Source organism: Pyrus communis, chromosome 10, assembly GCF_963583255.1.
Source record: "Pyrus communis chromosome 10, drPyrComm1.1, whole genome shotgun sequence".
In the NCBI taxonomy this organism is placed as follows: domain Eukaryota; kingdom Viridiplantae; phylum Streptophyta; class Magnoliopsida; order Rosales; family Rosaceae; genus Pyrus; species Pyrus communis.
Genome location: NC_084812.1, coordinates 21,884,127 through 21,907,772, shown reverse-complemented (window position 1 = coordinate 21,907,772; position 23,646 = coordinate 21,884,127). Strand labels below are relative to the sequence as shown.

Genomic DNA, 23,646 nt, shown 5'->3' with positions numbered 1-23,646 from the left:
TCAAGAGTTAACCAAAAAGATGGAGAAACATTTGAAATTATCCTAATACCCCTAACTTCACTTTTGTCAAAATTGGAGAATTTAACGAAATAATTTCAATTAAATTTCCAATAGGTTGAGATATCCCAAATGTAGTCTTTGAAAATAGGTGTCTCAAATTAATGTGCTCTTTCCTTCACAAATCTATAAAAAAATTTGTTATATAGTAATGTGGCACATACTGGGTCTCATCTGTCTAATTAAATATTGCCATGTGGATTAACAATATTTAAATAATAAAAAATAATTTTGATTTTTATATAAATGGAAAATGAAAAAAATCTTCTTCTTCACCACTCTCACTTAAACATGTGGTACTGCAGTGGCTTGGCGCCGGAGCGGTTGGGAGGCAACAGGAGAGATAGGTTGCTGGGATGGAGGCTGATCGGAGAGGGAAGAGACGGGGCTGCGACTGAGGATGGAGGTTGATCGGAAAGGGAAGAGACGGGGCTGTCATTGAAGGTTTCTTTTTCTACTATTTATGTTTTAATTTTATTTTAGAGGTTTTAATTATATTAAAATAAATTATTTTTATTATTTAACTAATTTTAATTCATCTGATAATATTTAATTAAATTTGTGCAAGTCAGTCATGTGCTATATCAACACATAACAAAACTTTTAACAAAGTTTTGACAGAAAAAGCCCATTCATTTTCGGCACTCATTTTCAAAGACTATCAACTTTACGTATCATCGTGATGTGGTAAACCGATTTTAAAAATTATTTGTGATAAAAATTCAAAAAGAAATTAAAATAATAAAAGCTAGAGTTTGAAGTAGTGGTGGAACCCAAACCCAAAGGAGTATTGCCGAGCAATTAGGGCTCTCTTACCTCCTCCTGCTCCATTCTCTGCAGTGAGGACTAGCACACAGGCGCAGAGAAGGGGACGGAGGAATCGAAGTCTTAGGGTTTCAGAGGAGGATCCGTCCCGTAAGTGCTTATTTCTACTTACTCTTTTGCTTCTTCAAATTGCTTGCTTCCGTAACTTGGATGTTTAAATCTGTAAATCGAGCTCACTGAGCATCGCTAGTCACTGATTTGTTGCGTTTTTACTGATGATTGAGTTTTGAGATATGGTGGGTTGATCTAATGGCTGTAATGCAATGTATGTTCAGTGAATTTGAGTAGGAAGGAATTGTGAAGAAATGGATAAGTTCTGTGGTGGTTGATTTGATAGTTGATTTGTTGTATAATGGGCAGTGAAGTAACAGGGATTTTACGGTGCGAATGGCGGTGTTTGAGAAATGATATGGGTCTGTAAGATGAAAGTGTGGGTTATGGCAAGTTTTAGTGAACTAGGATGGTTTGATTATGTTTAATTGAAAGTTACAATTGATACGGGTACTTTCGCTGTTTCCTTTAGGTTTTGAAGGCTTGGATTTTAGCAGAGAGATTGGATGGACCAGGTTAGTGATGGTTGTGCCATTATCTTGGCTTCTGATCTTTGATTGTTGTATTTTTGTATCGATAGATTTTCTCTGATTGTGATGTTTGCGGTTTTGTAGTACGTGAAAGTTGAGAAGATTGGTGAAGGAACTTATGGAGTGGTTTACAAGGCACGTGATCGTGTCACTAATGAGACTATAGCTTTGAAGAAAATTCGCTTGGAGCAGGAAGATGAGGGAGTGCCAAGCACTGCTATACGTGAGATTTCCCTCTTGAAAGAAATGCAGCATGGGAACATTGTCAGGTATTTATTACATCCGTGTATTGGACTAATTTCATCAATTTAGTAGTTTATGAGATAATTTTTGGAGTTTTAGAACAGGTGAATAGTTTCCTCACTGATCAAGAGATTGATGATTTTCCCAATCTACAGCTTGAATTTACACGTTTGGGCATTCAGCTTTTCTGAATCATAGAACTTCTAAAGGCATTACCTGTTGTTGAGGAGATGAAAAGTAGACTTTGATCTCAAGTTAATATTTTATTTTTAGACCATATTTGATTTTTAGTTGTATCATGTTCTTCTTCCTATTTGTATTCTGTTCTTAATGGAAACTTAAACAACTCAATCTTTTTTTTTTAAAGGATACGATTATACTGAAAACAAAGAAAAGATACTGAGAGGCTTGTATAAGACCATCCTGAGCAAAAAAACCACTACAGCTCAGGAAAAAACTAACAGCTCCATATAGCTGACAAAAGAAAAAAGATGAACCAGAAAATAGTTGCCTTCCAATCTAGCAAAATAAGGAGAACGAAATTCCTCAAAACTGTGGGCAAACCGATGCCCACAACACAGACAAAAACTGAACTCTATCCCAAACATTCTCAAAACCGGAGAATATAGCATGACTGACCTTGATAACCACCGTTCTTCTACTTTGCTCTGAGCATGTTGTTTTCCTGGATCATCTGAACTTGACCAGGAAACAAGCATTTCTTTCAGTGTCTAACTAATGCGTGATTTTACAGCATGGCCCCCAAAAAATAAAATAGCAACGTGGGTCCTCCTAGAAATGTTTAAAACAAAATCCTTCTGTTAAGTGGAAGACAAACTATACTGTTTAAAAAAAAAAAATTGATCTAGTTTTGTAGACACATATCATCTTTCCTTAAAGCTTGGTTGTGTTGCAAAATGATTTATATATTATAAATACTTATGGATATTGCTTGACAGGTTACAGGATGTAGTGCACAGTGAGAAGCGCTTGTATCTGGTTTTTGAGTACCTGGACTTGGATCTGAAGAAGCATATGGATTCTACTCCTGAATTTGCAAAGGACCTTCGCCAAATAAAAGTGTGTCCCTCTGCACATTGGAAGTTCGGGCATTGTTTGATATAGAAACTTTTACTTTTAGAAACCCTTAAATGACATGGTGTCCATTGAGTAGTTATGTGGTCAGAAAATTATGGTATTTCATCTCAGGTGCAGTGTTCTATTTTTGTTTTAAGAAATTTAGCTTTACTAAATAAATATTAGGCTATCATCTGGAAGCTTTGTATTTAGTTCCTTCTATTACATTTTTCATTCATTTACCTGTGCAATTCTTCTCTTAGTTTGCGAAGCAGATTTCAAGTCCTTATGGCCCAAGTAGTGTGATGCTTGTGATCCTTAATTCTAGTTTCTACTGAGGTTACCTTACATCAGTCTTGGAGTTTTCTTGTGTTACGTAATCTATCCCGATTTTGACAATAAACTATTGAATTACTACACTTACAATGGAATTTAATTGGTCATGTCCTCTTTCTGCAGCTGTTTCTTTACCAGATTCTCAGAGGCATTGCTTACTGTCATTCACATAGGGTTCTTCATAGAGATCTTAAACCCCAGAATCTGCTGATAGATCGTCGTACCAATGCACTAAAGCTTGCAGATTTTGGACTGGCTAGAGCATTTGGTATTCCTGTTAGGACGTTTACTCATGAGGTCTGAATGCGTCTCTAGTAGATCTTGACATTTCGCTGTTGCTGTAAAATTCAGATTATTTTTCTTTTCTTAGCAATTGAAAGTGACAAAAAAAAGGAAAGATGTGGCAGTTAGTAACAGTAATATGATGCAGTCACATGTACTGAAATTAAACTTTCTAACAGCAACATTTCAGTTGTTTGATATGTTAACAACTGAGAGCTATTGGTGTGTGTGGGTGTGTGCTTTAATGTTAAAAAAAAGTGATTTATTTATGGTGGTTCGGCATAGGTGGTGACCCTCTGGTACAGAGCGCCAGAGATACTGCTTGGTTCTCGCCATTACTCCACTCCAGTTGACGTGTGGTCAGTGGGTTGTATATTTGCTGAGATGGTAAACCAACGGCCTTTATTTCCTGGGGACTCTGAGATTGATGAATTGTTCAAGATATTTAGGTGAAAGATTCCCAACCAAATCTCTATGCTTTTGTTTCCTTATTTTTTCCCTTTTCATGGAAGTCATATGCATCCAAATGTTTGTAAACCATATAATGTATTGCATCATCCTCAATAGATCCTATCCTACTCACACTGTTGCTTTTCATATGAAGAATCATGGGTACTCCGACTGAGGATACATGGCCTGGAGTGAATTCTTTGCCTGATTTTAAATCTTCCTTTCCGAAGTGGGGTGCTAAGGTAATAAAACTTTATGTGTGTTGCTATCTACTCCCATTATAAAAATCGTCAACCTATGTGCTATTGATAATATTAAGTAAAGCATCCTTTACTTTGTAGGAGTTGGCAAGTGTAGTTCCAAATCTTGATTCAGCTGGTGTCGATCTTCTCTCAGTAAGTTCAGATTCAATTTCTGCACCTCATTTGGGAAAAGTTGTTCATATACGTACATCAACACTGTGATTCAATTGTGGGTATTAATACAAGTGCCTAGCTGATCCCGCAAAGGTGTTAGTAATAACAAATGGGCGGAGTACTAGAGTAGAACTTGAAAAAGGAAAAGAAACAAAAAAGGGTTCCTCGACTTTGATATAGCCTGGAAGCAACTGCATATGGGTGTTTTTTGTTGTCCATTGTTCGTTCTACATGATAATTTGTTATTTTCTTTTAATGAGTCATTTTTGTTGTCCATTGTTCATTCTACGAAAATATCTGATTTTCTTTTAATGAGCCGAATCCTGCAACATGACAACTTGAGGAGTTAGAAGGATTTGTCAATCTCTAAAGTTTTAACGAGTCCAGTCCACATGACATCCAGAAAATTCGAAAGGCCTTGATAGGGGAAGAAAATGAATGATAAACACAAATAAAAGAATATATTTTGCAGTGTCGTTTTTATATCGTTGAAGTACTTTGTTTTTTATGTTCCAGAAAATGCTCTGCTTGGATCCCAGCAAAAGGATTACGGCCAGGAGTGCTCTTGAGCATGAGTACTTCAAAGATATTGCGTTTGTACCCTAATGCTCCCATCGTCACTTCCTGGCAGAGAATGTTTATACTATAGTGTAGCATCCTATGAACTTTGTTTGAATGAGAACTTGTGTGTTTGTGATTTTTCCTCCTCATTCCTCAGACATAGTTCCGATTCGTTGATTTCCCTTCAGCGCCTGCCCTCAAGTTTCTTTCCTGTACCTTCAACTTTTACTCTTCATGATATACAGCTTGTAATTGACGGTTCATGTCCTGTGAGAAACAATTTTCCTTCGAGGAATGTAAAAGATAGGTTTGCTTTGGAGATGTTCTCATTTCACTTGTTCAATGGAAATGATGCGATCTCATTTTCATCTTCCTACCCAAGCAGGTTGACCTTAATTTTGGCAGGAGTTCTTCCTGGGTGTTGTTTGTTGAGAAATTGTTATGATTGATAGCCAAATGTGTGCCCTGTTATGTTGTCAAGTGAGATAGGAACGCTTAGATTTTGGAATTACTTGCTTCTCAAGTTATCTCACTGGCTTGCTGCATTATAGCGAGGGTAATTAAGTTTTTCGATTCTGGCAAGCATGGCAGAATTTTATTTTTAATGATTGGTTGGGAAATGATAATCACACTCTTTTTCTTCCGCTAGACACATGCTTAGTCATGTATGTTTTTCCATTTGATTGTTCAATTTGGTGATTAGAAATAAAGAAGGGTATGCAGGAGAAAGAACAATGGTGTGATTATCAATGGGAGGTGATTTTCACTTTTTGTGGCCTCTTAGACACCTATTTTTTGCCATCATTTTTTGACATCAGATTGAATAAATCAAATGAAGACTACTGACATGATTAATCACGGTGTGTGAGAGGCAAAGAATGATGTGTTTATTATTTTCGTTATCAATTTATCGTTTGCCATGAGTAAATGACCATTTTAACATAATGACTGCAAAGTGAACTTTTGTCATTGAACTGAGTCAATTGACTCTCAATAGTTGAAAGGGAAAAGCTGATTAAAAGAAATAAAAAAAAGGAAATAATTTTAAGGTGTGACAGCGGAGAGCCACTTACGATTTAGAGATACTTTTTTAACTAGTAAGAGATCTTCAATTTGATTCTCGTCAAAAATGTATTCAAACAAAATTATATGGTAGGCTTGTTGGGTGGCTTAGTCCAATTTAAAGTTGACAGAGGAAAACATTGTTGTTCTGCCATATGGTGATGGTGTTGCTTCACACATCTCCTCGTTGCTTGAAGCAAATGTTGAGGCAGTGTTGCCATATTTTCCTTACAGTTGCCCACATTTAAAAATGAGATGGCGTCCACGTGTAAATTTGACACTTCAACTACCTATGTATGGAAAGAGATCATCTCCGGATCTCTTCCTTCAAAACCCACGAATCAAGTGATTTGGATCCGAAAAATTTGATTCAACGGCTAAAAACAGATAAGTTAGTAAAAACTTTTAAAAGTTATAATAATTTTTAACCGTTGGATCAAATTTCAAAGGTCTAGATTACTTAATCCGTGAGTTTTAGAGGAAAAGATCTAGAGAGGATCTCTTTCCCAAAAATAAAGGAAATATGACCGCTAAGGTTGTAAAATGAAGAGAAACTTTTATGGGGATGTGACAATGTGGCAGTGGTAGTGACACCACGGCTTGATAAAAAGATGACATGTGTACAAGTTTAATTACATACCGCGGGCATGAACATTTTTTATTAGGGTAATGGTTTTCATTATATACTCTTCTGCCGTACATTTTCCCTTTTTCATGTAATTAATTTTTATTTGATTTATCCAATCGAAGGTTAGAAAAATCATTAGAGTCAGTCAATTCTCTTTCAGTCAAACAATAAAGTGCTTATTATCGTTATTGTACGGATTGGGCTTAGATAATGATGGGAGTCTATAGACTTGGAGTAAATTGATAAATAGAAGTTAAAACATTTAAAGGGTATGATTGTTAAGTTAGGCAAATATATATAAACATGTTTACATAAGAACATATACAATTCATCTTGTCTTTGCTTCGATTGAGAATGATGTCGTCGAAAGAAAGCAAGAGAAGAGAAGGCCTACCAGAAAAGGAAGGGGAGAGACAAGTTTGAAGCAAAACCAATTGCAACACGCGTATGGAAGTAGAATGTTATATATACGTGGTGGGGTTTTTCATTGGTGGAAGCAGATAGAGATAAAAGGCCAACTAGATTTGGAACTTGTTGGAGTGACAAACAATTCAAATGCAGAAAATGAAGAGCCTTGGAAGTAATTCCATTTCCAATAGTAGTGGGAGGCTGTCAACGGAGGAGAACGACGATGAGGAGATTTCGAGGTTGGCAATATCGGCATACCACGCTAAAGAGGAAGAGATCGAGAGGAAGAAGATGGAGGTTAAGGAGAAAGTTGAACTTCAGTTGGGTCGTACTGGGGAAGAAACTAGGCGTCTCGCGCAGATTTGGGAAGTAAGTACTATAAATTAACTCTACTGTTTATTATTTTTATATTTTATACCAAGCAACACTGGTATAAGTAGGAGAATGCTCTAAATTAATTAAGCTGCAAGTCTTGCATAACTCGATCGCTTGCTAATGAAGTTAAGATATATATTGCGCAATCTTTCCAACCTAGTAGGAGCTGGAAGTGATGGGAGATCCCATGAGGCGGGAACTTGCAAATGTAAGGAAGAAAATCGACATGGCTAATCGAGAGCTGAAGCCGCTGGGACTGAGCTGCCAGAGGAAGGTGCAATCTAGCATTTTACACCAATATAAACATTCGATCAGGCATCTGCTCTGCTGGCATTATATGTATATATTCTTGAAAATTAGAAGAAAAATAAACATCATCTTATCTGTCAATAAACAGGAAAAAGAATATCAAGAAGCCCTGGAAAGCTTCAATGAAAAGAACAAAGAAAAGGCTCGACTTGTAACCACACTTATGGAGGTAATTAAACATAATAACTAAATTATCATTAATTAATTGTCCAATCCTCAAATTTAACTATTTTTATAGGCATGGCCTTCTGCACTAATTGGAACTTGTTTACAATTTGTTGTAATCTGCTTAATTACCAGCTGTTGACCGAGAGTGAGAAGCTGAGGATGCAGAAGCTAGAGAAGCTGAGCAAGAACATAGAACCAACACTCTGAAATTTTCTATTTCAATTTGCATCTTTTCCAAAAAGATAATTATCAATGTAAAAGATTAAAGACCGAAGAGGAACCAGCGTTCAAAGTTTTATATTAAAACACCAATGCATGCAATTACTAATTTAAATACGACATGCATGATTTTGCAGCTTATATATTTCATCAACGTCAAATGTGATAGAGTCTAAATTCAGTAAGTTAAAATCATAAATTTACATGACGCGTACACATTAATGTATTAATAAAATTGACTAACGAGGAAGAATATACAAAACAAAGAATGATTTAATGACTTGTATGTATATGCACTTTGAGACATTAATAAAATTCATTCAATGATCAATTTATGTGAGAGCATATGACATCTTTTTGTATAAATAAACAATCTTTATGATTCTCTTATAAAAATCCTTGTAGTAAACCAACATTATCTCCCAATGTTAATATAAGTCAGTAGCCATTTAGTGCTACGGTTTAGTGGTATTCTTATTCACTTACAAGTGAGAGATCTTAGGCTCAATTCTCGCCAAAGGCGAAATTGAGTTACATTATTGCTAGTTTATTGTGAAACTAAGCCCATCTTCTCCTCTTAATGTAGATAATATTGTTTGTTCAAAAATAAAAAAAAGTGTGTAATTACCGAACTCAAACATCTAGGCAAAGTACACTTACACTTTTGTAACATGTACTTCAAGGAATCCTAGTTGTACTCCAAGTCACTTGTATAAATTTATACTATGAGGCATCAATACATCTAACAAGATACTCTCCGGATCTTTTTGGTGAGGATCCTAAGGATCTGTGAATCATGTCCGTTCATCGTACATCGGGCGGTCAGTTTTTGTCAAGTACTGTTTATGTTTATTTTTAAATAAAAATATTTAAAATAATTTCTGACCTCACGATGTGTAATGAATGACCATGATTTACAAATTCTCAGGATCCTCATAAAGAGGATCCAACGAGAATCCGGACTCTCAATGCATTTCATTCACTTCTCTAGTTTTTATATATTATTTAGATCTGTTTTGGGAATAAAGGGTAGGTAGTCATAAAAGAACGAGAATTCAAATTTAAATCCTATTAGGTTTTTATAGTATCTTTTAGATAATATCCTATTTCATTGTAATACCAATTTGTAAGGAATTTACCTTTCCTATTGCTATAAATAAAAGGCACAATAGGGTAAGATAACACACACCTCAAAATTCACCAAATCTCTCTCTTTCTTTGTGTATCGCATTTCCCTCTCTATAATTCTTCAGTTAAATAGGCATATAACAAGTTATTAGTACGCTCTTGTTGACGCTAAGGAGTTGAAGGTTCGTGGAGGAGGTTCTACAAATTCAAAGGCTCAATTTTTATTTTCAACCAATTAGGTTCTCCTAAAACACAGGCTTGATATCTTATATGTCCCTGCTTTGCATGAAAACATTCTTCATGATGCAAAAACCTCCAGTCTATTATTTCATAATTTTACTATTATATATTTGTATATTTGCATATATTTGTCAATTTATATAAGAATGTTCATGCATACACTATTGATATATATATATACACACACACATACAGGCCCTTTAAGGGGCAGGATCTCCATTTTTTTCAAAAAAATTAGGATTAGTTGTGGGGCTCACTTCATATCGAACTTCAACGATCCAAATAATTTATTTTGTAAGACTTGATTCATATCTCATCCTTACAAAAAATCAATTCAATTCAAGACCATTTGCCTATTTAATCATCAAGATGAGATTTCCTTGTTTCTTATTGAACAAAGTGTTCATCAATTTCTTTGGACTTAATTGGATGTTTCAAATATTTCCAATTTGGTTAATATTTTGTAAGTATAATCCATGAGGTACACCTTGAAAAATAGATGGTTCAAATCGTTGAAATTCGATGTGGTGTGGGCCCCACAACTTAAAAAAAAAAAAAATATATATATATATATAATACAAATACCGATAAAAGCAAAAAATTGGGAAAATAGTGGTCGAGCCACGACTTGGAGGCACGTCGAAGCTGTGTGTTGAGTCTGTCACGCCCGGGACCCCAGGTCGGTGGGAAAATAACCACGCATCCGGTGCGCGAGTAAAAATAAAAATAGCACGAAAAACTAAACTTTTCTTATAAAAATAGCTCCAAAATCCTTACAGGTGTATAAATTAAAAACTTAAATCTCTCGTCTCTACCACAACCTCAACTTATCTAGCCTTGTCTTGCCAAGTAACTCATCTATAAAATAGAAGGGTGAGGGGTGAGCAACAATCACCGTCGCCTAGTGAGTACAATACATGATATGCCAGTCAAGCGTGCCATTTTAATCACTCTAAAAAATACACTGATAATATCAAAGTTTTAGCCACATAATTCCATATCACATCATCCGTTCACGTGTTCATTATATCCTTCATAAATTGTAACTCACCCTGTGACCCCTAATGGCCATTTGCCCTAATGTCCCTGTGTACAGTTTACATTTATCCCTCAGAATAATGCAACACTGAAGTTCTCATGCTCCATGAACAATCTCACACATAATGTATATACTCGCCAAAACATTTCTCGAAAGCTAGCATGTTTGACTTGAAAATGATAAAGATTTGAAGTACAAAAAAATCACATGATAACTCATGGTTTTTAGTTATCAGAAAATAAGAATATTTTGAACACATCACATAAACCACTCACCTTAATTGATAGCTAGAACCCCGACAAGACAAGCGTACTTACAATCTCCACAAACCTCAAACCCTAGCTCTCTCTCTCTTTCTTTGTCCTCTCTTTATGTATAATATATATACATACATATGTCCACACCACAAATATGTGTGGATAGATTTGGCATTTTCAACCCAATCTGTTAAAATTAATATTCGGATTATTTTGGGTGAACCTGCGAAACCCATTAACACCTGTTATGGAGGATTTTTGTGTAATTTCAATAGTCCGTTCGTCACTCTTCTCACTCCAACAGAGAAGGAGAAGGAGGAGAAGATCTTTGCTTCGGAAAGTAAACAACTGCTCTTCATTTTCCCTCAATCCAAACAACTTTTCAGTCTTTGCTTTAATTCTTTGTTCGATTTCTCATCAAAATTTTCGATTATTCTATTTATTTTTCCAATATATGTTAAATTAAACCTAGATCTGATTCCGTTGATTAATTAGATTCCTTCAGAAATTCACAACACTACTCCTCTGTTAAATTCCAGAGTGATATTGAAGAAATTGAAAGGCCTCTGTTAAATTCCTGAAAGGCCACGCCATCTGCAATGCCGCAATCCCACACAGGCCACGCCATTTTTTATCGCAAGGCTTCGGTCAGTCCACACGACTTCGAATCGGACCACGGCACCCAAACCCAAAAATAAAAATATTAACAAATGAAACGGATGACCCGTTAATTTAAAAGGTTGGTTTCGAATGACTCATTAGCTTACTGGTTGGGTTTGAATGATCCGTTAAATTAACGGGTCAGGTTTAACCCAACCCATTTACAAGTCTATGCGCGGACATGCATGCAATACATGCACGGCTTCCCATCAGCCAACAAATGTTTCTAAAGTGGTGAATCAGAACGAAATAAAAACCCTCTACTTATAGGCATCTAAAATCGGCATGGCATCAGCCACCTCATGCTTGTCTATAACGCCACTAATCAAGGAAAACTGTGCACTCTTCCTAATTCATCACCTCTTGCTATATACTCACAACCACCTCCTGCTTGCATAATTTGCAAATGACAGCTTCTACTAATAAAAACATGAATCACAAGACACTTGTCCATCATATGCAAACTAATGACACCTCCACCTTAATCCTTCCAACTCAAAACCTAGTCATGGTAATGGTGAAGTGTGAGCATGCATAGCTACATGCATCACACGTGAGCAGCTATGTAAAAACTCATCTAAGGTTCATTCTAATTAAAAAAATAATAATAACCACAAATACAACTAAAAAATACGGGACCTTACAGAGCCGCTCCTAGCTGGCCTGAAACCAAGTCACGGTGAGCTGCGCTGCACTGAGCTGAACCGAGCTCGAAGCTCGCGCATGCGCTCCCCAAGACGATGTTGTTTGGTGTCTGGACCCAACAGTAGCCTTCTCGGCCTTGCTGCACGTATGACCTAGGCATGCGCGCCTGGGTTTCTTTCTCTGTTGGGCCTTTTTTTTATTTGGCTCCCTCTTCCAGCATCCTGAAGCTTGCTGGGCTTGCCTTTTTCCTATGACCGTGCACTGCTGAGGCATGGAGCTTGCAGACAGCCCACTGGCCTTTTGTTCTCTCGGCCGGTGCCACTGCAGTAAGCATGCAACTTGCTTTGCAGGTTGCCTGCAGAAGCCTGTCCGAGCCCACAGCCTGCAGGCTTTTGTTGCAGGGCCGTGTCTTACACAGCAGCCAGCATATTCTCGACCCAATGTCTTTCGGCTCCACTGCTTCGTAGCCACACCCAACTATGTTGGGGTGTCCTCGGCTAAAGGTCCTTTAGGCTATATTCTATCAATTGCTTGGCCCGAAGCGATTTAAACCTAATATGATCCGAACACCATTATTATTATATTTGCTTTTACTATCGACCTCGTATGGTCCAGACTTAATGAAGTAATTTAGGTGACCAGTAATCCATTAATTCGACAAAAATAAAAAAACTATTGACCAGCAGTCCACTTTTTTGGAAATTAACGATTCAATAGTTTATTTCTTTTCTTTGAATCGTTGACATCCTTTTGTAATCCTGAAACTACTCACACTTGGGTTCCTGAAGCAACCCAAAATTCATTACACTTAATCGTATATTGTATTATGTGTTCTGTGTTCTTGCAAGTATCACTTTTATGAAGCAAAAGTTCATACTAAACTCGAACTTGTAGTTTTCAATTTATGCATTTAAAATCTAGTCGATAATGACACGTGAAGGTTAAGGCTAGGGAAACATTAATATATATATATATATATATATATTTTTTTTTTTTTTTTTTTTTTTGAATAGTAATCGACCTTACCCTTCCTCTTCCCACACAATAGACTTGTACATAGGTAATTACGATTTAAAGAAAATAACAAGAACAATTTTATTGCCTTGCCCTTGCCCTTCAAGATAGGTGGACTTGCTCTTAAGGATTTGGCCCTGAAATCTGAGTCTGGGGTTTCCATATAGCATTCCACTGTATATGGCCTCACATTTGAAGATGGCCTAGCATTTCTAAGTTTCCCTTATTGAAACTCAATCCAAGTTTACCAATATATTACACCGTCACTCCATACATACGATTGAATCTAAAAGTATTCTTAAAGGAGATGTCAAATTTTAATTAAGTTTGAAAGCTTATGTAGCATTTTGATCATTTTCTAAATTTTAGTTCTCCACCCGATATTTAAAATTTAAACAATTATTTGTTACATTCGTAATTGTAATATATATTTTCAGAACAAAAAAATAATAGAGTTTAAAGAAACAATAAGAAACATTTATTAATAATTAAAAATTTTGAAGTTGCTGTCAATCCACATCAGGCCACATAGAAATTGACATTTCGGTTACAGTGAATTAATGTTGTCTCTTTTTACTATTATTGATGATGTAGACCTTTTTTACTCCCGAGATGCTCTAACAAGTTCAAACGCCTCTTCCAACATAACCCACATTTAAATGCACCGGCAACCATAGAAAATTCACGCACCAATTTCCATTATCATCAACAAACCCAAGCAACAATTTTTCACTAGCTTCGTTGAGATATGCACATTTATTTCAGATGCCGTTTGACAATCATGTCGTTTTTAGTTTGATAACTATTTAGTGTTTTTTTTTTTTTTTTTTTTGGGGTACGCTGAAATATTATTCAGTAACTACTTTCAGTTTTAAAAAACATGAAAAACGGAAAACCAAAAAGTGAAAACTCAAGACCAAATTTTAAAAACTTAAAGGAAGCATGAAAATGGAAAGTAGTTGCAAAACAAGATTTCAATTTTCAAAAACAGAGAAATTAAAAGCAGAAGAGTAAATGATTGCCAAACGGCCCTTAAGTTGTTGAATTTTTAGTAATTTTAACTGAACATTTCTATAAAAAATGAGAGTTCATGTTGGGAATTGAAGTGTAAGTTTAAGAAAGTCTTCAAAAAATGAAAAAAATATCGAATAAGATTGGTTCCTAATTGACCGAACCCATTCTTCCGCATTCAGTAGAGCACAGATCTGAGCAAAATTCATTCAATGTTGGATGAAGTAAAAGAAACAGTTGGCTTCAATAGAGGAACTCTTTGTATCACACATTAATATTACCAAAGAAAATCCGTAAATAGAAGATTCAAGTGAGTCGAAAATAATTACTAGCCAGAAACCATGCTTGCATACTCTTAATTGTATGCATCTTTATCGGAAGTGCGATCCAACCACCAATACCAACAAGTTGAAGACCGTAGTCGAATATGTTGAGAGAGAGAGTTCATTTACTAAACATGTTTACATATACATTAACATTATACCTTAAAAAGGTCCGCAAAAGTTGTGATAAAGTAAAAAATAAGACAAACATCTGTAGCTTCAGCGGATTTCGACGAGTTTATAGTGGACATGTATAAGATCTTTGCATCAGTCTAGCAATGAGTTCATCAATGGAGGTTTGTGCTGGCGAAACATGAGAGCACTACAATGCCATAACTTCAATGAAAATGTGGATTGGTTAGGACATATCTTTTAGACGAGTTCCCTTTTTGTTTTCGTTTTTCCAGCTCCGTCCCTTAATTTGGCAGTAGTTGTTTGTACTCTGCCAGCAGCTTTGGGATGTCATCCAAACGCAACTGAAAACCATGATGTAATTAAAAGCAATATGAGAAGAGAAACAAAGAGAAAAATATAAACGAAAACTAGAAAAAAAGTTTGGAGATGCAGGAAATATGGGATCATGTGATAAGGACAATAATTATTTTGATTGCCTTGCATAACTAAGCATGATTTATACCTGGTTAACATTTCTGATATGGTAGAAACCATAAGCCGCTTTTCCAGGAAAACTAGACTCGAGGAACTGCATATCGGATCCACTATTCGCCCTATTATAGCCACGATGAAAATTCCACAAAAAGAAAAAGATGAAAACATTAATCAACCAAGTTAGCAAATTAGCAACCGACAAATATGGGTTAGAATACAAACTTTCGTTGTAAGTTTATTTTATACATGGTTATTTTCCCCAAGCAAACATAATGTCAAAATATGGACAGAGACCAAAACATTTGAGATGCCACTGGACTGTGTCTAAGTTTCAATTTTAATGATATAAAAAAAAGAAAAAAAAGATAAATTGATCACGTTTCAGTTATGGAATATCTCTAATAGATTTGTCTTCACAAAAACAATCTGGTGCACAAGTGTTGGTGTCCATTTTACAGTAGTCAGCTCCCAAACAACTCACTCAATGTCCTCGGTTACTAGAGTATCATCTTCCTCCTAAACCCTAAGCCTCCTTTCGCACCATGCTTCGGAGAATCATCTTGCTCCTACCATAAGAGGACTCCAAGAAGCATTATTTTGATTATTCTGTAGCTCACTGTACTCACTATATTTACATGTACGCACAAAATATTTAGTAGAAGTATATCATCAAGTTTGCTTTTCAGTTTAGGAGTAATCTATTAGTTACACTAAACAAAAATAAGAGAAGCACGCAAAACCCACTGACCTTCTTGAGCTGTGATGTAAATTTTATAATCATTATACTGCATCTAGGTTATGCACTCAACTCATGTTTCACCACATACTATGTGAGGATCAAGACCTAGAAGTGAATATGATGTGATTACCATGTGCACAACCAAAAGGTAAAATGAGGATTGTGAGCTAGCCGCTTCTAGTTTAAGCAGGTAAATCTTTAATAATAACCATAATCCTGAGATAAGTTTAGCTGATCATAAACTATGGTGTAAGATGTTCTTACTGAAGACGACGAGTAATCAGGCGTTGGTAGTCCCGAAGCAAGGGGCCAAACTCCTTAAGTGGGATAAGCCTTGGTGTAGATTTCCTCCAGTGGTCACGAAGGGCCTGAGTTGTATTTCATTAAATTTTCACTCTTTTACATCGTGGATTGCATTTGACATTTAAAACTACCTAATTGATGAATGGTAAAGTACCCTACCTGAACATCTGAAACATGTTCGTTACCAGATACTCTTTCACCAACCAAATTCGAAGCCAGTTGAATGAATTCTTTGTCTTCCACCTCGTCCACAACTGGAACTCCGTTCCCAAGGAGAGAAACAGATATCCCTAATCTTTTTTGTAACTCCGAGACAGCAGATTCTTCCATTTGGTTTTCCTGTTAAAATTAGAAGGGTCACTTACAAAGTTAAACTCTACCAGTAAACTAGTATTCTTGTGAGATAATATAAAATCCATATTAAAAGTAGGACTTAATTGGAGGCATTTGTAAAAATACCTTGATATTTTGGACATTTTCATTTCCCAACTCCACATCCTTATTTTGGATATTTTGGACATTTGGTGAAGCTGCAAGTAATCTCTTTGCAAGGGAGTCCTCTACAGAACAAGCCAAAAGTGACAATTATAACATGCTAGAATTAGGTTCTAATTCAAACGCCATGAGGCATAAAAAAAGGAAAAACAAGGTTCTCCACTGCTGGATAAACTATACAGCAAAGATCATAAAACATCTAATCTTAGCAAATACGGCTTCTGCCATTCTTACCTTCACTAAGCCATATTCTAAGTCTTTTTTCCTCAACTTTTTTCTTCACTAACAAGATTTAGATGACATTGGAGCCTGCCCATCATGACCAAACCGACTTCCAAGAGTTTGATATCAATTAAAATTGTTTAACCGTTATATCAAACTCTTTCATGCATGCAAAATTTCATAAGCATTCCAGCAAAGAAAAAAGATATTAATAAATTAAAAAGTGAAAACCAAACACAAATTTCTCCCTTTTTTTTTTTTTTTTTTTTTTTTTTTTTTTTTTTTTGCATAAAGTTTAGTAAGATTCCAAGTCTAGGTAAACTTTTATGCTCGGCAACTGCAAAATATGAGGCTCTGACCTAACGCATCCCAATCCATCCCATACCACTTAGTTTATAGCACAAAGGCTCAAAGCACATAAAGGATTATTCATAACCTAACTGAATTCATCTTCAACAAGTGGTTTATAAGACAACAAAGCAAATTATCAGATGAGAAAAATGAAGACAGCATAATACCTTCAGGAACCAACCACCACAGATCACCAAAAGTTGATTTTCCATCAAAGCCACCAAATAACAGATAGCGTGAACCCATACATGTTAGTGAATGGTATGCTCGAGCAGGAGGAGGTTCATTGCCAGTAGGCAAGCGCTTCCATTGGGCAGACACTTGACTCCAGAAGGAAAAAGTAAATTTAAATAATTGCATGAAAGATGCAAAGCATCCAAACCAAATCAAGAGAAAAAGTGTGCAGGGTTAGGAAGTATAGGGAATGGTTTTCAATTTTGTATATATCAAATTATGGAAAAGAATGATGCAATTAAAAACAATTGCATCGAACACGTAGAAATGTTTCGCACAGAGTTGTCCACAAATATATAATTAAGAAGATAGTTTCTTACTCATTTAACATAATCTCCATTTTAAACCAATAATGCAATCCATTTACTATTACATGTTGCGATGTTAAGCACTGGATGTCAGTGGTCATACCGAAGTCCTCAGTACAACAACTTAAAAGTAGTTCTGATTCTAGTGACCTTATTTTTTTTCCTTTGTTCTTGCCTCACATTTACAAAATATTAACACCAATCTTAATTCTTCATTTGGTGATCTGCTTCAATGATGAGAATCATATAAGCGCTCTGCTTTCTGATTTTAGTTGCATCTGAGCCACTACTATTTTCTTACTTTCTCGCTTTCTGTCATATGATTTTCCCATCTATTTTATAGAAACAAAAGGATAGGATTATTGAAGATTGCGGTATGCAAGTGGACTATGAAAAGCTTTTCACTTATTTTTTACAAGTGAAAAAAATTTAAAAAGACAAAAAATGGTAAACCCAGTAAGAGTGCCGTAATGGTTGGGGACTGAAAATTTTCTAGCAGCACTTGTGTCTATTGAATGGTAGGCCTATGGTTTCTGTACTGTTTTCTACATAAATATTTTAAATGAGAGTATTAACATGGTAAAACTATAAATGGTTGATCAATACGCATTAGCAAAGTTCAGTCAATAGTCAACAGAAAAAGGCAAGAAGCAATTACCCCTGTCTAGAATAATGCAGTCATTGTGATAAATGTCATAACGACTCAACCAGCCACCAGTTCCATGGCCGCCAAAGAGCAACAGCTTCAAAAGGACATCAAGAAAATAGTGTGAAGATTTAACGATAAATAAAACCAAACAAATAACATGATAAATAATTTCCGTTGTCATCAATATAAATATGATTTTTGTAATCAAGAACCCTACAATACAGGACTGGAGTACTTGTTTTGGCCAAAAAGTCTCATTGTTAGATACTATCGCATACATCTTCTTCGCTACTCTTAAGATCCAGATATTAAGAGTTTATTTTTTCAACTTATGCAACACAATTGAAAAAGTAACCATGAAATGAAATATGCAAATTAAGGAAAAGTTTGATGCTACTCTTTCAAGTAAGGATATCTGTCGCCAAAGAAAAAAGAGCTAATATGTTCACACATGCCAAACTGACTGAGATCACTTGTATCTAAACTTAACAATCAAGCTTTGAACGATCCTTCTGCTGCTACTAAGGGCATCCTACCCTAACCAAGTTCTCCATAATAACAAACAGTACAGAAATATATTAATTGTAATGAAGTAGAAGTCGTCCATGAAGAAAGTATATTGACGAGACTAATAAAAAAAATATGGAAATGTCGATTACATAGTGCCCTCCAGATGTAATAGTATGGCCACAACGAGCAGAAGGAGCTTGTCCTGGAAGCTTCAATTGGGTCCACCCAGGTGTTTCATTCTCTACCTTCCACAACAAAGACGAATCACAAAATATAGTTGAATAACTGAAAACCAAGTAATAATTATATATATAATTGACATTCCCATGTTTTTGTTATTAGTCTGTATATATAAGGAGTTTTTTGAATTGACACGTTTGTAGCTTAAACTCATGAATCTAAGTAAACAGCGGATGTGTCAAGCTAAAATGACAATATATGAAAAAAGAGAGCCCCAACACAAGTGCAGGTGAACAGTGTCAATATTGCTTCCGAGCTAAGAAAATAGAGGAACGGTTCCTTAATCCTTAATTCCTTATAGTACTAGTTGGAAGACACACAAAATTAAAATGACTATCTTTGGGTGGCTAAAACTCAATTTGGCCAGGCGCAAACAGATGCAGCAAAAAGCTAATTGTAATTTGGATGGCATTAGAAAGAGAATAGTCATCACTTTGACAAGTGCTCTAAGAGGGACACATCAGTCATCCAGAGAGGAAACATAAAATGTAATAAAATAATCTGACAAAATAGAGCAATTTTCAAAAACATGAGAACAAAGTAAAATCAAAAGGAGATGCCATGACGAAATAGTAAGCAATCAAAAGGAGAAGCCAAGACGAAATAGTAAGCTACCATAGAAAAAGGGAATAAACTGCTAACCTTCTTCGATTAGACCCTTCAAAGCCCATAAATCACCCATTATTGGACCTCCACCTCCTATGAAAGTCAAGACAAGTATTCATGTCAGCTAGAATGCACATAAATAAACCGAAGCATCTTATGCTTGCCTTACATAGAAATGCAAAGATTGGCACATATGTTTATCAGCAATACAAAGAACAAAAGGGAAAGGAGGAAAAGAAAAAACAAAAACCAAATCAGCAGACTTGAACACTGATTAGATTTCTATTAATGATTTTGTATCTCCTTGTGCTTTAATCCGAAAAGTTCCAGGTACTCATTGGGCCAGTTAAACATTAGAATGTAGAAGTTTGTTACACCAAATAATTCAAGCATTCAAAAAACTTACGGACAATATAGTAGTAGTATCACTTAATAAGGAAAACCCCAAATGGCTAGTGCAAGCAAATAGGCACTGAAATTATCTTCAAAGGGGATATCCCATGGAAAGAATGGTCTGCCTTTACAAGTGCAGGATATTTTGTTCTTATATGAAACTTTATTGGGAAATGAAAGAATACAAAATAACAGCAATCTCTAAGACATAATAAACAGCAATCAAAGAAATTACATCAAAATAACAAAATCAATTAGGACAAAACTCTAAGGCACCGCACCGCAGCTTCAGAATTAGGTTTCAATATGATAAAAGAGGAATCTTTATTTCTCAACTTCAATATGATTACAAAATATATCATTATTTAGAAAACTCTACAAAAAACAGAGAGAGATAAACAATAAAAAAACAAAATAAAATGAAACTTGAAAGGAAGAGTTATTATGAAACCCAATTATCAACAGAGTCAAAGCATGTTACTTAACCTCTGCCACCATATACAAGCAACCGCTTCTCAACCATGGTAGCTGTATGGCCACATCTGGGTGGAGGCAGTGACCCAGTAACTGACAGCTCCATCCACTCTAGTGATACTGTATAGAGAAGACAATCAAGCTAAAACTGATTTATGACCATTTCAACAAATTTAATCAACCAAACATGAAGCAGAAAATAACAGATAATTAAAAAATCATAGAAAAAAATGTTTACTTGTGTCCAAGAGATACACATCTGACAACCACCTTTTACCATCCCAGCCACCATACCTGCAATTGTTTATAACTTTACATTTAACTTGGCAAAAGTTACTAGAGAACCGTCATATCAGCTAATCAATAAGGAATGCAAAAGATATACTCACATAACAATTTTCCGATTTCCAATAGCTGAAGCTGCAGCAAAATCTCGTGCAGAAGGTAAGTCACCAAAACTTGTCAACTCTGTCCATTGCCATATATCTAGAACAAACGTAATTCTTTAAATAAATAATTGATTACTCATCAGTCAAAGGAAGACAAAAAGAAAAAAGCAATAAACCAAGTAGATATAATTCTCATGCCTTATCAGCAGCATAAAACAAATAGATGCTTACCAGTATCTAGGACCCAAAAGTCACCTAACCTGATAATCAAACAACGTCACTAATACCATTTGCATTAAAGTAAAAGAGTCATAGAGCAGAGAGTTGCAGATAGAACATATAATGAATGTGAACATACCTCTTGCCTCCAGAACGCCCACCAAAGATGAACATATGACAATCAATCACAACAGCAACGTGAAATGCTCGTGGGCCTGGACCAACTTCTCCATCGGAGCCACCAGTGCACTCTGGCTGATACCATAATTTGTTATCTGAAAAAGTAAAAGGCCTACATTGAGATGCTATAGTAAAACCTGTGTGAAAATCTGTTAACAAAAAGTAAACTAAACTCCCACTCATAGAAAACCTTAATCCACATAAGCATTATGCCATGGTGCATATAATAATAAATACAAGTTTCCTTGTGCTTAAGTATAGATCCATTTCACCTGTTCATTACCGTAACATGAATTAAGCACAAAGTGATCCTTCAAACTAAGTCAGGCAAGTTTACTTAAGAGAAGTATTACGACAAAAACGATTAGGACTAGGATGTTGTTAGGGAAACATTGTTGCAACAATGCTAAATGGAGAGAAGTTCCTAACATGGTGATTGCAGACCGCGATATCATGCATACAATCAAAGATGATTTTCAAGAAATACAAATAGTTGTATAAATATCTGAAACACTTTTAAAAAGTTTCTAAGATCCTCAAATAAGTATAAAGGAGAAGTGCAAAATCCCCTTTACCATTCAAACTTATGATGCAAATCCATGTCAATATCTATGTACTATATGAAACCAACTAAATTTCTTCATGATGATATATAAAAACCATCTTATGTCTGTTCATTCCATGAATTCTAAACTCATTTTCGAATACAAACAAACAGTTGTATAAGCAATTTAACAGTTACTTTATTTAGAGTTTTGTTAAATAATTTTTTTTTCTTTAAATTAGTAATTATAATCTTGTTAAACGTAATTGATTCTTTCATTAACCCAGGCAAGGTCGGGAGTCCAGTTATCATTCTCTCGCCAGATCATTTATCCCAAGATCTCGATGCATTAGTCTTTGTGTATAATACGAATTTCAGTAACACATTGGAGTATAGAGCCAAATAAAAATTTAACAAATCAAGATAGTCAGTATAAGTGAACAAAAAGTAGAACCAAGGACACCCAGAAATTCAAGAGAGTAAAATTTACATAATTTCATCGAATTTCAAAGAACCCGGATGACAAATATCAATAAAAATCAGACCAAAGTAGACTGAAGTATAACAAATAGAGATAATTAGAGAGAGTGGAAAACAAAGTACCAATGTCATAGACCACGATATCGCTGAGAAACCTCTTTTCTACAAGGCCTCCAAACAAAACCACCTTTGATCTACCCACAACGACCGCCGTGTGACCACTGAGAATTCAAAGAAACCAAAATTCAAATGGAAAATCTAGAAAGCTATAACACATATATGAGAGAGAGAGAGAGAGAGAGAGAGAGAGAATTTGACCTGCGAGGTTGGGGTAGAGTTCCAACAAAATCAGAGGAAGAAGCTCGAACCCAGTAATGCATTTTCTCTGATTTCGCTGTGCTAATCACTGTCGCGTGGGATTGCCCACCAAATAACATTCAGGCTGTGTTGAAAGAGCTCGAACCCAGTTTATGCGTACGAGAACGGGTAGGTCTTTTTGACTTTTTGTCCCTGTAGATTTGCTCCATCTCGGCATAAGTTGCACTTGTTTAGCATGTTTATTTACGCTAATAGTAATTTCAACTGTCAATTTAGTTTCTAAATTATTATTTCATTGAAAATTAGGTTTTTCAAATTTTTTTTTTCAGAAAAATCAATCATTAAATAATAAAAATCTGTCAATTACATTCATAATATTATATTTTAAATTACTATATTCAATTTTTCGTCAATTTAAGCCACATTATTTGCATATAATACATATTAAAGGATAAATTGGTAGTTTTTCATAAAGAAATAGTGTATCGAGTTAACATTGGAGGGTAAATCGGTAGTTTTCCATAAGAAATAGTGTAAGTTAACTTTAGACAGTAAATTAGACGTTAGATTCGCAACCTATATGAAATGTTAAGGATTTATAGGCCAGAAAATGATAGTATTACACTAAAAAATGTGTCAAGTGATTTCAGTTGACGAAAAATTGGATAATATAGCTTTGAATATAATAGTAAGGATGAAATTAGCAATTTTTAATGAATTTATGTACTTATTTTACCAAAAAAATAATTCAGGAACCTAATTTTCACTGAGATGATAGTTCAAAGACTAAATCAACACTTCACCCTTAATAGTGTAATGTTACCCGTAAGTTTCTCTTCACATAGCATTGCACCATTAACACAAAATATCACAAGTGTTAGAGTGTCGATGTATTTGGGTCATGAAAATTATTCAAATTACTCGTCACGGGTTTGATAATGAGAATCGATTTAACTAGCCTCGTAAACTTAATTCTTGATTTTCAAATATTAGATTACAGATTTTTATGTGAAATCTACACTTCTATTCATTCTTTGTATGTCAATAAGCACAGTAAGTTCCATGAATT

The 23,646-nt window shown here is 35.2% G+C and overlaps 3 protein-coding genes across 4 annotated transcripts; 2 read left to right on the top strand and 1 right to left on the bottom strand.

Moving 5' to 3' along the window:
* The first annotated feature begins 816 nt into the window (after positions 1–816).
* LOC137747133 (cell division control protein 2 homolog) lies at positions 817–5,157 on the top strand. Its single transcript, XM_068487156.1, has 9 exons — positions 817–972; positions 1,406–1,448; positions 1,548–1,732; positions 2,666–2,786; positions 3,243–3,416; positions 3,687–3,850; positions 4,006–4,093; positions 4,193–4,246; positions 4,784–5,157. Exons 2-9 carry the CDS (start codon positions 1,440–1,442, stop codon positions 4,871–4,873), a joined length of 885 nt encoding a protein of 294 aa, XP_068343257.1. The 5' UTR covers positions 817–972; positions 1,406–1,439; the 3' UTR covers positions 4,874–5,157.
* A 2,319-nt stretch (positions 5,158–7,476) lies between these two features.
* Positions 7,477–8,084, top strand: LOC137746425 (uncharacterized). The gene is made up of 3 exons (XM_068486445.1): positions 7,477–7,575; positions 7,699–7,779; positions 7,911–8,084. The coding sequence occupies exons 1-3, from the start codon at positions 7,477–7,479 to the stop codon at positions 7,983–7,985; spliced, it is 255 nt and encodes an 84-aa protein (XP_068342546.1). The 3' UTR covers positions 7,986–8,084.
* A 6,132-nt stretch (positions 8,085–14,216) lies between these two features.
* LOC137748198 (protein GLUTELIN PRECURSOR ACCUMULATION 3-like) lies at positions 14,217–22,737 on the bottom strand. 2 transcript variants are annotated; one of them, XM_068488305.1, is made up of 16 exons: positions 22,578–22,737; positions 22,383–22,480; positions 21,195–21,330; positions 21,068–21,096; positions 20,837–20,933; positions 20,686–20,741; positions 20,460–20,567; positions 19,617–19,673; positions 18,884–18,975; positions 18,234–18,318; positions 17,201–17,353; positions 16,425–16,525; positions 16,123–16,304; positions 15,927–16,034; positions 14,952–15,042; positions 14,217–14,790 (listed from the first exon to the last, which is right to left on the bottom strand). In XM_068488305.1, exons 1-16 carry the CDS (start codon positions 22,694–22,696, stop codon positions 14,731–14,733), a joined length of 1,572 nt encoding a protein of 523 aa, XP_068344406.1. In that variant the 5' UTR covers positions 22,697–22,737; the 3' UTR covers positions 14,217–14,730. The 2 variants fall into 2 exon arrangements, with proteins under 2 accessions (XP_068344406.1, XP_068344407.1); XM_068488306.1 differs by having other exon boundaries at positions 15,927–16,030; positions 16,125–16,304.
* Between the last annotated feature and the right edge of the window lie 909 nt (positions 22,738–23,646).